Consider the following 14,462-nt stretch of genomic DNA (forward strand, 5'->3'; position numbering starts at 1 on the left):
TCTCAGCTACTTGGGAGGCTGAGGCAGGAGAATCACTTGAAACTGGGAGGCGGAGCTTACAGTGAGCCAAGCTAGCACCATTGCACTCCAGCCTGGGCAAAAAGAGTGAAACTCTGTCTCAAAAAAAAAAAAAAATTAACCAGGCGTGGTGGTACACATCTGTAGTCCCAGCTACTTGGGAGGCTGAGGTGGGAGGATCAACTGCGCCCAGGAGGTCAAGGTTGTAGTGACCCATGGTCCTGCCACTGCACTCCAGCCTGAGCAATAGAGTGAGACCATGTCTCAAAAAAAAAAAAAAAAAAAAAAAAAAAAGTCCCATGCTCATAATCTAGTGAGCTTTAAGTAAGGTAAGACATGTCAATGGCTTAGAACAATGCCTGGGAGAAGGTGCCTGCCATTCAGCACTAGCTGAGGATGGTTATTTTAGTCACAAGTGCCTGGAATCTAAACCTATCACCCCTTCCAGCCTGGGGGCCCCTGGTGGGCAGGAGCAGGTCTGAAGAGCACCCGGGTGTCTCACCTTGCTCAGCACAATGAGGGGTGTTTGTTGACTGACTGACTGATGGACTGAAGGTAGGGTATCCTGGGTATCTGGCTCCCAGGGGAGACAGGCAAGGGCTCAAAGACGGCAAGGCCAGGCAGGACCACAGGTTTATTGGGGGCTCCACACACACACGCTCATGGCATCACACGACAACAGCACGGTTACTCGGGACACACACAGTGGCCTCCGCCCACAGCCAGGGCCCAGAGGCAGTGGGGTGCAGTCTCCTCCCTTGTGGCCCAGACCCAGCTGGGTCCCTTCCTCCTGGGCGGCTGAGGGAGGGACTGCTGGGTTGGCGACGGGCCTGGAAAGGGGAAGCGAGCAGGTGAGTCCAGGAGGGGCCAGGACCGGGGCCGGGGTGGGGCTCGCCTGCCCTCACTCCAGGGACTGTAGCATCAGCAGCTGTTTCAGCACCTTCGTCTGGCTGGTCTCTCGGATTTCGCCGGCCAGGAACATCTCGTCCACGACCGTGTAAACCTGTGTGAGGGGAGACCCTGGGGTGAGAGGAGGCCCTCTGGGATGCTGGCCCGGACCCTGGAAGCTGGGGCTCTGATGCCCCGTGAGCTGGGACACAGACCTCAGCAGAAGCTCTGGGTGGCTAGTACACCATGGGTCCCCCTCTGTCCCCCTCCTCCGGGTCCTTCAGCCTCCTCTTTACCAGGAGCTTACCTTGTAGAAATTGAACACCAGGTCCAGTTCACAGACATTGTGGAAATATTCGTTTAAGACCTGGAAGAGGAAGGCAGAGATGGTAAGAGATGGGCAGGGAGAGAGCCACACATGCACAGAGATGGGAACAAGGTCATCAGAAAGAGATAGCGAAAAAGAGACCAAGGCGGAGGCAGGGGAGAGAGAGACAGTGATAGGAAGAGAGGCAAGGACACACACAGAGAGAAACAAAAGCCAAGATCGATGCAAAGAGATGGCAAAAGGTCAGGCGCGGTGGCTCACACCTGTAATCCTAGCACTTTGGGAGGCTAAGGCAGAAGGATCACTTGAGGTTAGGAGTTCAAGACCAGCCTGGTCAACATGGTGAAACCCCATCTCTACTAAAAATACAAAAAATTAGCTGGGCATAGTGGCACGTGCCTGTAATCTCAGCTACTCAGGAGGCTGAGGCAGGAGAATCACTTTAACCTGGGAGGTGGAGGCTGCAATGAGCCAAGATTGCACCACCGCCCTCCAGCCTGGGCGACAGAGCAAGACTCCGTCTCAAAAAAAAAAAAAAAAAAAAAAAAGAAAGAAAAGAAATGGAAAGAAATGGAAAGAGTCCCAGCCACCGCAGAGGGGAGGACTCAGGAGGGACCAGGGCAGGCTCCCAATCCTCAGAGGCCACTCCAGGACTGCCCACCTGCCTCACCACCTCACCTCCCCCTCCCGCCATACCTCCACGAAGTTGTGAATGGCCTCCAGGTAAGCCAGGTTGTTGTCATTGACGTCCACACAGATGCAGAAGTAGAGGCCAGCATAGCGGCGGTAAATGATCTTAAAGTTCCGGAACTGCAGAACAGAGAGGCTATCAGCAACGGAGCTTGCCGGGACCCAACGTGCCAGATACAGTGGGGCCAAAACATTCAGTCCTTCACTCCACACGTGGTCCCAAGGCCCAGCTCTGTGCCTGGCTGGCCCTGTGCTGGGGTAACAGCAGTGACCAAGACAGCCCTAACCCTGCTCGCGGTACAATGGGGGCAGGCATCCCCAGAGTGGACAGGACTGGGCTATGAGAATCCAAAGAGGGTGCCTAACTCCCTCTGATCCTGGGGAGTCAGGGGGCGCTTCCTGGAGGAGCAGGTATCGGAGCTGAGACCTGGAGGATAGGCAGGAATGTTCTAAGCAGATAGCAAAAGCCCAGGGCTGGGTGGGAGCCTGACATGTTCAACAGCATCCATGCAACCTTGCCACTCCTTTCTGTGACTTCCTGCTACCTCTGGAGACAGTCACATTCCTTAGCCTGGAATTAATTAACTCAATTATTTAACAAATACTTCCTGAACAGCTACTCTATGCCAGGCCTGTGATAGGCAGTGCGGGGAGGAGGGTCACCACTGTCACCAAGACGATCCTGGGTCCTTGTCCTGCCTTCACTGAAATGTGATATATACAGTTAGCATAGTAACACAGACACACACCGTGAACAAATATGCCAGGATCAGGGACACGGATTCTAATTTTATGCGTGTGTTAAGTAGATAGAGACAGATACATATATATGCATACTGGGTTGCAAAGTACAACGTCTTTGGCCAAAACCTGAAAATCCCAGTTCAGTTCTATATGTTCTCAATGTGAGGTCCATTACCAAAAAAAAAAAAAAAAAAAATCCCAGCACTCCAAGAGGCCGAGCAAGAGGATCACTTGAGCCCAGGAGTTTCAGGCCAGCTCGGGCAACATGATGAAACCCCGTCTATACAAAAATACAAAAAGTAGCTGGGTGTGGTGGCGTGTACCTGCAGTCCCAGCTACTCGGGAGGCTGAGGTGGGAGGATGACCTGAGCCTGGGAGGTCAAGCCTGCTGTGAGCCGTGTTCACATCACTGTGCTCCGGCCTGGGAGGCAGATACCCTGTCTCAAAAAACTCACAAAAACAGCAGCTGTAGGTCTGGGGTGTGCATGTGGTGCCACCTGCTGGCAGCTATGAGTGCCAGCATCAGTCCTCGCCTTTTTTTTTTTTTGTCTTGCTCTGACGCCAGGCTGGAGTGCAGTGGCGCGATCGCGATCTCGGCACACTGCAATCTCCGCCTCCTGGGTTCAAGCGATTCTCCTGCCTCAGTCTCCTAAGTAGCTGGGATTACAGGTGTGCCACCACACCCAGTTAATAGTTTTTTACTCATTTTTTGAGCTCAATCTCTTGTTCATTGCTATACTCCAAGAACGTTTTCAGGGATTTTTTGGTTTTTTTTGAGACGGAGTCTCACTCTGTTGCCCAAGCCGGAGTGCAGTGGCACGATCTCAGCCCACTGCAACCTCGGCCTCCCAGGTTCAAGCGATTCTCCGACCTCAGCCTCCTGAGTAGCTAGGAATACAGGTGTGCACCACCATGCCTGGCTTATTTTTGTATTTTCAGTAGAGATGAGGTTTCACCATGTTGACCAGACTGGTCTCCACCTCCTGACCTCAGATGATCCACATGCCTCTGCCTCCCAAAGGGCTGGGATTATAGGCATGAGCCACCGCGCCTGGCCTGAGTCCGTTTTTCTGGTGTGATTACAGTAAGGCCTACATATAACCCACGGGTAAATGACCTGACACTGATCAGCAGTGCTCCTCTCTTCTTGCAATCCAGCTTTTCTGGCTCTCACCCTCCTCCGCCTCCAGCTACTGCTCCATCTTTCCAGCCTCCCCTTCCTGTTTTAAATTTCGAGGCTTCTCAGGGATCTGCTGCAGACCCCCGTATCTCCTCCAGCTACATTCTCTCACAGAAGCACATTCTCTCAACCTGCAGGCTAGGGCAGGTGTCCCCTCTGAACACCCCATGCCACTGCCCCACCCCTGCCCCGCCCCAGCCTGACCACTGCCAGTCGTCACTTTATGGGGATGGGTCTGTCTCCCCATTGGACTGTGAGGGAAGCTGGAGCTGTCACACTGTGTCCCCCGTGCCGCCCTGCAAAGGGCTGGCACAGGATAATGGCCCCCAAAGACGTCCACATCCTAATCCTAGACCCTGTGAATATGGGACTTTGTATGGCAAAAGGGACTCTGCAGTCCCTTAACTTGTGACGAAGTTAAGAAGTATGAGATGGGGCGATAATCCCAGATGGTTCAGGTGGGAGCAATGTCATCACAGGGCTGCTAACAAGGGAAAGCGGGAGGCGGGACAGTGCGAGTCAGAGAGAGAGTAGAAGATGGCCAGGTGCCCGGCCTCACGCCTATCATCCCAGCACTTTCGGAGGCCAAGGCTTGAGCTCAGGAGTTCAAGGGCAGTCTAGGCAACATATCAGACCCCATCTCTATAAAACATACAAAAAATTAGTTGGGCGTGGTGGAAGGTACCTGTAGTCCCAGCTACTCAGGAGTCTGAGGTGGGAGGATCCCTTGAACCTGGGAGGCAGAGGCTGCAGTGAGCTATGATTGCACCACTGCACTCCAGCCTGGGATACAGAGTGAGACTCTGTCTCAAATAATAATAATAATAACAAGAGGGATAGCCCGCATCTTCCAGCTGCCTACTCCTCCCTTTGATCTTCACTCACAAGTCCCCTCCAGGAAGCCCTCCAGACCCCCAGGCTGGGTCAGGTGCCCTCCCCCAACCAGGCTTCTGGATCCCAGCCCAGGCCACTCTGGTTGTCACTGTCTACAGACAGGCTTGTGTTCCTTCCTGGGCCGTGAGTCCCAAGAAGGCAGCACAAGGCTGTCTCAGTGACCGCTGTGAACCCAGCACTGGGCTGATCACAGAGGAGGCATGCAGAAACATTGGGTGAATACATGCACAAAGGAACAACGGAATGAATGGGCAGGCCTGGATCCTGGAGGCACGGAGGAACTCAAGACCTGAGGGTCAGCCTCCTCTGTCACATTCTCATCTGCCCAGCCGGCCTTTCTGGCTGCTCCTGTATCACTGGGCCTCACTGACCCCTCCTGGGCCCCAGCCCTCAGCACAGGACCTGCCACTACACCAGCAGCAAGGCGCCCACACAGCCAGAACACCCAACACCCAGTTCCTCTCCCCTTCCCACCTGCTGCTCTTGGTGAGAACACCAGTGACCTCCTCCTGGAGAGGAAGGTCCAACCCTTTCCCCCTCCTGGCTTCTGAGACACTCAGTCTCTTGGTTCTCCTCTCCCTCCTCGTCTCTCTGACTGCAGATCTGGCCCTCTGGTGCTCTCCTCAGTCTATCCTCACTTCCCTGATGAGTTCTTTGGCCTCGGTTTCCTTCTACGTGCAGAAATGCTGTTTCCATATCCGACTCAGCTCTCTCCAAGAACCCTGACTCGTCACTTCTTCCTGGACATCTCTGCTGGGATGTGGACGATACTCGGGGCCTGACCCCCAACACCTCCTTCCTGATCTTCACCTTCACCTCCACCTGCTCTTCCCATCTGCCCATCTCAGATAATGACAGCTCCATCCTACCCAGGGGGGCTCAAGTGGGAAATCTAATTGTCGCCCTGGCTCTGCCTTCTCTCACACTCCACGTCCAGTTCTTGGCCATTCAGCTGGGTCCACCTCCAAAATGCTCCTGGCCACCCCGACGGCTTCCATGCTGGTCCAGTCACCAGCATCCCCCACCTGGACCACTGCAGCCACCTCTCTCGGAGCAGTCTCCTGCTCTGCTCTTGCCCTATAGGGCAGCCTCAAGTTGGCCCGTGGCCCTGCTCTGCTCAAAAACCTCCGTGGTTCAAGACCAGCCTGGACAACATAGCAAGACCGCATCTCTACAAAAAATTTAAAAATTAGCCAGGCATGGTTGCTCATGGTTGCAATCCTAGCACTTTGGAAAGCCACAGTGGGCGGACCACTTGAGCTCAGGAGTTCGAGACCAGCCTGGGCAACATGGAGAAACCCTGTCTCTACCAAAAATATAAAAACTAGCAGGGCGTTGGTGGCACATGCCAATGGTCCCAGCTACTCGGGAGGCTGAAGTGGAAGAATCGCTTGAGCCCGACAGGCGGAGGTTGCAGTGAGCTGAGATCGCGCCACTGCACTCCAGCCTAGGTGACAGAGTGAGAACCCATCTCAAAAGGAAAAAAAAAAAATTTAAAATTAGATGGGCATGGAGGTGCATGCCTGTAGTCCCAGCCACTTGGAAAGCTGAGGCAGGAGGCTTGCTTGAACCTGGGAGGGTAGAGTGAGCTGTAATTGTACCACTGTACTCCAGCCTGGGAGACAAAGCAAGACCGTGTCTCTAAAAAACACCGAAAACCAAAATCAACCTTTCTACGGCTCCCATCTGACTCAGAGTAAGAGCCCAAGTCTTCCCTGCAGCCCTGCACCAACAGATTACCCTGTTATCTTCTCTCTTTCATCTCTTCCCCTTCCTCGCTGGCATTCCTGCTATCCCTGGAATGCCCTAAGTATTCTCCTGCCTCAGGGACTTTGCACTTGCTGTTCCCTTGGCTTGAAATGTTCCTCTCAGACACTGGTCCCTTCCTCCCTCTTAAGTCCTTCAGGTCTTGGCTCCAGTGTCACCTTTTCAGCAATGCCATCCTGGCCAAACCATTGAAATCTGCACCCTGGCTGGGCGCAGTGGCTCATGCCTGTAATCCCAGCACTTTGGGAAGCCAAGGCAGGCAGGTCACTTGAGCTCAAGGGTTTGAGACCAGCCTGGGCAACATGGTGAGACCCTGTTGCTACCAAAAATACAAATATTAGCTGGGCTTGGTAGAGCACAAGCCTGTAGTCCCAGCTACTCAAGAGGCTGAGGTGGGAGAACGGCTTAAACCCAGGAAGTTAAGGCCGCTGTGAGCCATGTTCGTGCCACTGCACTGCCGCCTGGGTGATAGAATGAGTTCCTGTTACAAAAAAAATTTTTTAAAGAGGGCTGGGCGCAGTGGCTCACACCTGTAATCCCAGCACTTTGGGAGGCCAAGGTGGGTGGATCACTTGAGATCAGGAGTTCAAGACCAGCCTGGCCAACATGGCGAAACTCCACCTCTACTAAAAATACAGAAATTAGCAGGGTGTGGTGGCGAGCACCTGTAATCCCAGCTACTAGGGAGGCTGAGGCAGGGAATAGCTTGAACCCGAGAGGAGACTGCAGTGAGCCGCAATTGCCCCCACTGCACTCCAGCCTGGGTGACTGAGACAGACTCCATCTCAAAAAAAAAAAAAAAAAAAAAAAAAAAGGCCAGGCACAGTGACTCATGTCTGTAATCCTAGCACTTTGGGAGGCCGAGGAGGGTGGATCACGAGGTCAGGAGTTCGAGACTAGCCTGGCCAATACGGTGAAACCCTGTCTCTACTAAAAATACAAAATTAGCCAGGCGTGGTGGTGGACGCCTGTAATTCCAGCTACTTGGAAGTAGGCAGGAGAATTGCTTGAACCTGGGAGGCGGAGGTTGCAGTGAGCTGAAATCACACCACTGCATTCCAGCCTGGACAACAGTGTGAGACTCTGTCTCAAAAAAATTAATTGATTAATTAATTAATAAATAAAATAACATGAAATAAAAAATAAAGATGAGGTCTCGCTACATTGCCCAGGCTGGTCTTGAACACCTGGGCTCAAGCGATCCTCCCACTTCCCAAAGTGCTGGGATTACAGGCATGAACCACTGCACCTGGCCTATTCTCTCTACTTTTCTGTGTTTGAACATTCTATAGGAAGTCTGAAAAAGGCACCAGCAAAAAAAAAATTATTTGGCCAAAAAAAAAGAAATTTCTTTTTTAATCTTAGGTAAAAAAAATTAATAATAATAGTGCAAAACAAAAAGGCAAAATATTAATACTGATTAAATTTGGGTAGTAGGTATATGAATCTCCAATACACTTTTCTTTCATTGTACTAATCTATATGTTTATGATTTTTCACAATGAAGAGTACAAACAAAGGAAGGGAAGAAGCAAGCAAGCTCAAAGCAGGTTGAGTGAATGAATATAGGATGGATAGAGGGTCCAAGGGGTTCTTGCAACTAGAGGCTGGGCAGGGAGGGGGAAGTAGGGCATGAGGAAGCAGTGGGGTGCAGGAGGCATGAAACAGGCATCACCTCCACAAAGTTGGTGTGTTTGGCGTCTCGGACGGTGACCACGGCGTGCACCTCCTCAATCAGCTTCTGTTTCTCATCATCATCAAACTGCATGTACCACTTGGCCAGGCGCGTCTTGCCTGCCCGGTTCTGGATGAGGATAAAGCGGATCTGGGGAGAGCAGGAGGAGAAGGAGGAAGTGAGAGAGGCAGGGAGGGCGGGTTGGGCGCTGCCCAACAGCCCCACCCATCCACCCGGAGGAGAGATAGGGCTCAGGGCCTCCCTGCTGCCTGACTTCCAGGAGTCTCGGCTGCTCCCCAGACCCAAGCCAGGCCAGCCTGGCCACAAGCTCCATCCCTGGTCCCTCCAGCACCCCTGTGAAGTGACTTCCCTTCCACAAGTCAACTCTGGAGTCAGCTCCAGGGCCCTGAATCCCAGGCTCCACTACCTCTTGTCTCTCTCTCTTTTTTTTTTGTAGAGACGGAGTCTTGCTATGTTGCCCCAGCTGGTCTCAAACTCCTGGGCTCAAGCAATTCTCCCACCTCAGCCTCCCAAAGTGCTAGGATTACAGGCATGAGCCACCGTGCCCAGCCTTGTCTGCCTCTCTAGGCCTCAGTTTCCTCACCAGCAAAACAAGTCTCCCAAGAAGATTCATCTCGCCAGGGTGGTTTTCTCATTATTGTTTTTTGTTATTTTTAAATGTTTAGTGTTTCGTTCTGTCACCCAGGTTGGAGTGCAATGGTGCAATCTTGGCTCACTGTAACCTCCACCTCCCGGGTTGAAGCAATTCTCCTGCCTCAGTGTCCTGAGTAGCTGGGATTACAGGCACCTGCCACCACACTTGGCTAATTTTTGTATTTTTGGTAGAGACGGGGTTTCACCATGTTGGCCAGGCTGGTCTCGAACTCCTGACCTCAGGTGATCCACCCGCCTCTGCCTCCCAAAGTGTGGGGTTATAGGCATGGGCCACCATGCCCTGCCAACCAGGGTTTTTTTAAAGGTTAAAAAAAAGTTTATAAACTTAGTCCAGTGGCTAGGAGGTGGTAGATACTCAAATGTTTGAGGTTCAGACTCCTTTGGGCTAAGTCTCAGCTCTGCCACTTCTTTTTTTCTCTTTGCTTACTAATTTTTTATAAAATTGAAATGTAATTCACACACCATAAAATCCATCCACTTAACATGTAGACAGTTAAAATGGGTTTTGGTATATTCTCTTAGTATATATTCACAGTTGTGTAAAAATCACCACTATCTTTTGTTTTTGTTTTTTTTTTGAGACAGAGTCTCGCTCTGTTGCCCAGGCTAGAGTGCAGTGGCGTGATCCTGCCTCACTGCCTCCACCTCCTGGGTTCAGGCGACTCTCCTGCCTCAGCCTCCCAAGTAGCTGGGACTGCAGGTGCACACCACCATGCCCAGCTAATTTTTTGTATTTTCAGTAGAGACGGGGTTTCACCATGTTGTCCAGGCTGGTCTTGAACTCCTGGCCTCAAGTGATCCACCACCTCAGCTTCCCAAAGTGCTGGGTCAGGTGTGAGCCACTGCACCCCACCTAATATTACCACTATCTAATTTATTATCTAATTACAGAACATTTCCATCATCTTCCCCGAAAAACTCCCCACCCATCAGCAGTCACTCTCCGTCCCCCCAGCGCCTGGCAGCCACGAGTCTCCTTTCTGTCTCTGTGGATGTGTCTGTTCTGGACATTGCATGTGAGTGGAATCGTGCACTCTGGCTTTTGCGTCTGGCTCCCTTCACTCAGCGTGACGTTTTCCAGGCTCATCCATCGGCTGGCAAATGGCAGAGCTGCATTCCTTTCCATGGCTGAGTGGTCCTCTGTTGGATGGATAAGGCCGCCCTTCGGACATTTGGGTTGTTTCTGCTTTGGGGCTGTTATGAATAATATTGCTATGAACTTTCGTGTGTGAGTTTTTGTGTGGATGTATCATTTCTCTTGGGTATCTACCTAGGCGTGAGATTGCTGGGTCACAGGCTAACGCTATGTTTAACTTTCTCAGGAATTGCTAAACTGTTTTCCAAAGCGTCTGCCACTTTCATGACTTTACTTTGGTGCCACTTCGGTGTCTCAGTTTACTGTGAGGAGTAGAGGATATTCCTGGCCGGCCACAGTGGCTCACGCCTGTAATCCCAGCACTTTGGGAGGCCGAGGCAGGCAGATTACTTGAGGTCAGGAGTTCGAGACCAGCCTGGCCAACATGGAGAAACCCATCTGTACTAAAAATACAAAAATGAGCCAGGTGTGATGCAGGGGGTGGCTGCAATCCCAGCTACTCAGGAGGCTGAGGCATGAGAATCGCTTGAACCCAGGAGGTGGAGGTTGCAGTGAGCTGAGATTGCGCCATTGCACTCCAGCCTGGGCGACAGAGCGAGACGCTGTCTCAAAAAAACAAAAACATAGAGGTGTAGTACAGTGACTGGTACGTACTAAAGGTTATAGAAGTACCAGCTCTTAACAGCATTATATTTTCCATTATGTGATTTTCAGAAAACCATGGCCCAAGCTTAATCCACTAGAAGCTCTGGGTCCACTTCTGTCGGAGACAGGCATGCTTATGCCCATTTTATAGATGAGGAAACTGAGATTCAAGGAAAGGAAGTCTCACGGCCAGAAAGCAGAGGTGGGAGTCCAAAGGCTTTGCTCTGAACCCTCTGACCCCAACTTGTGGTAGCCTTGTCTTAGGAAAGACAGCCTCTAGTCCTGTCTTTTTCTTTTCTTTCTTTTTTTTTTTTGAGACAGAGTCTCACTCTGTCGCCTAGGCTAGAGTGCAATGGCACTGTCTCAGCTCACTGCAACCTCTGCCTCCCAGGTTCAAGCGATTCTCCTGCCTCAGCTTCCTAAGTACCTGGGATTACAGGCGCATGCCACCACGCCTGGCTAATTTTTGTATTTTTAGTAGAGATGGGGTTTCACCATGTTGGTCAGGCTGGTCTCGAACTCCTGACTTTGTGATCTGCCCGCCTCAGCCTCCCAAAATACTGGGATTACAGGCATGAGTCACTGCGCCCGGCCTTTTCTCTCTTTTTTTTTTTTTTTTTTTTGAGACAGAGTCTCACTCTGTCGCCTAGGCCAGTGGCACAGTCTCGGCTCACTGCAGCCTCTGCCTCCCGGATTCAAGCGATCCTCCTGCCTCAGCCTCCCAAGTAGCTGGGATTACAGGCGTCCACCACCACACCTGGCTAATTTTTGTATTTTTAGTAGAGATGGGGGTCTCACCATGTTGACCAGGCTGGTCTCAAACTCCTGACCTCATGTGACCCGCATGCCTCAGCCTCCCAAAGTGCTGGGATTACAAGCATGAGTCACCGCCCCAGCCTGAGAGTCTTCTCTTAGGAAAGAGAGTCCACTCTCTTTCCTAAGCCTCATTCTCCACACACTCTATCCTCCCTCCCCCAACCAACCAAACTGGACCGGAACAGGATGTTACTCTCCTTCCAAGAACTGCTTCTGCTGAGCCAGGGAAAACCACTTCCTAGCAGGGGAGGGGTCCCGGGCAGGAAGGGACGTTGGAGGACCTACACCAGGCAGCCACAGCCTGGGAGCCAAGCCCGAGACATATGCACACAGAGTTAGGACAACTAGAAGCAAACCCACAGAGTTGACAAAACGCTCTGCCTCTTATTCCCAAATTCCGTCGTATACCTCTCCCTGTTTTCTTCCCAATTGGAATCTCAAGTCCCCTCCGTCCTGAATCCCTGCATCCTCACGCCTCTGCCGTCCCCCCTAGATGCCCCCCAACCTTCCCTGTCTCCAGTCCCCCTCATCTGGAGTTGTTCCCTTTTGACCTCCACTTTCTCGGTCTTAGTTCCCCTCCTTGGGGCCTCAATGGGCTTATTGGTGACATCCCTTGTCCCACTCCCAGGTTTCCTCCCTTCTTCGAAAGGTCACATTTTGCCTCCAAGGACCCTGTTCCTGGAGGAGACTCTGCCCCGACTCTGACACCCTTTCCCATTCGTTTTCTTTCCCAACTTCCAGCCCAAAGAACCCTTTCCTAGATCCAAAGCCCCAACCTGGGGGACAGGGGCACTCCTAAATCCAATGTTCAGTCTTTGCCCCAACAAAGATTCCTCCCCAGATCTCACACTTTCAAGCCTACTCCCCACCCCACAAGATCTCTCTTTTTGGAAAGACCTATTCAATTGCTATTCAATTGCTCCCCATTCATTCCGAGTGTCTATCTTACCTCCAGGCCCTCTCTCCTTTTACAGAGCTCTCCCAGACGCTTAAGTCTCATTCCCTACAGTTGCCTCCTTTTGGTTTCCTGTGCCAGGTCTCTTCTCCTTGAGATGATCTCTCTCTCATAGGCAGTCTCCTGCCCCTGTTTCAACATACCCTCTCCACCTGCAATCAGATCCTTGTCTCTAGAGACTCCTCCCACCAAGAAAACCTCCCTCCCCTTTTCCAAGGTCTCGCGTTCTTGTCCCAGCGCTCCCGCCACACTTCCAGAGCGCCTTCCTCTTTGGGACGCCCCCTCCCCACCTCCAATGCCTTCTCGCTACCCCCAAGACTGTGTCTCACGAGTTTCCTCCCGTTTCAAAGCTTCCAACTGTCTACAATGTCTCCCACCTGCACGGCCCTTTCCCCTTGGAACACCACCCCAATGCCCGTCCCCGCGAGACCCCTGGTAACCCCCGCGCGCAGAATCACCGCCCTGTGCCCTCCTTCCCGGCCGTGGCCCCAATCCCCGTAGCCCGCGCCGGACCCAGACCATCCGCAGCAGAGAAGGGGCTTGTCAGCGCCCGATCGAGCCTCGGCTATTTACGCGTGGACCCCCCTCCGCCAGTCCCAGGCGTAGCGCGCCCCCGTTACCATGGCGACCCCCGTCCGGACCCCAGCGGCCCCGGTCCCGCGGCGACTGGGCAGCTCCGGCTCAGGGTGCAGTTGTAGGGCCCAGAGCTAGAGCGGACTTCCGGTAGAAAAACCCGCCTTCCCTCTCGCGCACAGACCCCTGGGAGTTGTAGTTTCACCAATGGGGCCAGCCTGGGTGAAGAGTCACAGCCAGTCCTTTTCCTACCAAACGAGTCAGATCCCAAGTGTATGCTGGGATTTGTGGACATTTTTACAGAGGACTACAGTTCCCGAGATACTGAAGAACCAGCGGTGCAGGCGTTGCATTCGGGGAAATGTAGTTCTCTTAGGTCCCCAAACCCGGAGAGAAGGGCATACTGGGAATAGTAGTTTTAAATTTTGAAAAACTGTCCTCGGGAGCTAGAAAATGTCTTTCCATTCCTCATTCAGTGATTTCTTCAATTTTTTTAAAATAGAGATGGGTCTAGATACATTGCCTAGGTTGATCTCGAACTCAGTTCAAGCGACCCTCAGCCTCCCAAATCACCAAGATTACAGGCATGAGCCACCACCACACCAAGCCAGTGCTTTGCTTAAAACATGTTGCGTGTGTCTCTCGGGAGACAACAGTTTAAGAGCATGCATTTGAACCGGCCGGCCGGGCGCGGTGGCTCACCGCTGTAATCCCAGCAGTTTGGGAGTCCGAGGCGGGCGGATCACTTGGTCGGGAGTTCGAGAGACCAACCTGACCAGCATGGTGAAACCCCCATCTCTATTAAAAATACAAAAAATTAGCCGGGCATGGTGGTGCGCACCTACAATCCCAGCTACTCAGGAGGCTGAAGCGGGAGAATCACTTGAACCCAGGAGGCGGAGGCTGCATTGAGCCCAGATCTCACCACTGCACCCCAGCTTGGGCAATAAAGATCCCCCCAAAATAAAAAAAAAATCTCTAGGTTGGCCGGGGTGTGGTGGCTCATGCCTGTAATCTCAGCACTTTGAGAGGCTGAGGTGGGTGGATCACCTGAGGTCAGGAGTTCGAGACCAGCATGGCCAAAATGGTGAAACCCTGTTTCCACTAAAAATACAAAAATTAGCTGGGTGTGATGGAAGGTGCCTGTAATCCCAGCTACTCAGGAAACTGAGGCAGGAGAATTGCTTGAACCCGGGAGGCAAAGGTTGCAGTGAGTCAAGATCATACCATTACACTCTAGCTAGAGTGACAAGAGCAAAACTCTGTCAAAAATAAATAAATAAATAAATAAACTCCAGGTCAGCAGTTAGTTTAGTTTTTTTGGTGTGTTTTATTTTTGTCTTTGTTTTTGTTTCTTTTCTGAAAGAGGGTCTCCCTTGGTCACCCAGGCTGTAGTACAGTGGCACGATCTCAGCTCACTGCAGCCTCAACCTGCTGGGCCCAAGTGATCCCCCGGCTTCAGCCTCCCAAGTTGCTGAGACTACATGCACATGCCGTCACACCTGGCTATTTTTTGGT

The 14,462-nt window shown here is 52.1% G+C and overlaps 1 protein-coding gene across 2 annotated transcripts; it reads right to left on the bottom strand.

Annotated features, from left to right (window-relative positions):
* Positions 1-633: 633 nt before the first annotated feature.
* On the bottom strand, positions 634-13,213 carry AP2S1 (adaptor related protein complex 2 subunit sigma 1). Of its 2 annotated transcripts, none has more exons than XM_010377418.2 (5): positions 12,992-13,213; positions 8,185-8,334; positions 1,931-2,044; positions 1,214-1,273; positions 634-1,021 (listed from the first exon to the last, which is right to left on the bottom strand). In XM_010377418.2, the coding sequence occupies exons 1-5, from the start codon at positions 12,992-12,994 to the stop codon at positions 920-922; spliced, it is 429 nt and encodes a 142-aa protein (XP_010375720.1). In that variant the 5' UTR covers positions 12,995-13,213; the 3' UTR covers positions 634-919. The 2 variants fall into 2 exon arrangements, with proteins under 2 accessions (XP_010375720.1, XP_010375719.1); XM_010377417.2 differs by lacking the exon at positions 12,992-13,213 and adding an exon at positions 12,366-12,549.
* Between the last annotated feature and the right edge of the window lie 1,249 nt (positions 13,214-14,462).

This window comes from Rhinopithecus roxellana, chromosome 12 (assembly GCF_007565055.1).
Source record: "Rhinopithecus roxellana isolate Shanxi Qingling chromosome 12, ASM756505v1, whole genome shotgun sequence".
Taxonomy (NCBI): domain Eukaryota; kingdom Metazoa; phylum Chordata; class Mammalia; order Primates; family Cercopithecidae; genus Rhinopithecus; species Rhinopithecus roxellana.

Bases quoted from the DNA above. Each gene is read 5' to 3' on its own strand.
- AP2S1 (XM_010377417.2), bottom strand. From the start codon at position 12,416: ATGAGACTTAAGCGTCTGGGAGAGCTCTGTAAAAGGAGAGAGGGCCTG. The intron at 8,335-12,365 runs GTAAGATAGACA...TGCTCTCCCCAG, and splicing joins AAAGGAGAGAGGGCCTGGAG to ATCCGCTTTATCCTCATCCA. The intron at 2,045-8,184 runs GTGATGCCTGTT...TCTGTTCTGCAG, and splicing joins AACACACCAACTTTGTGGAG to TTCCGGAACTTTAAGATCAT.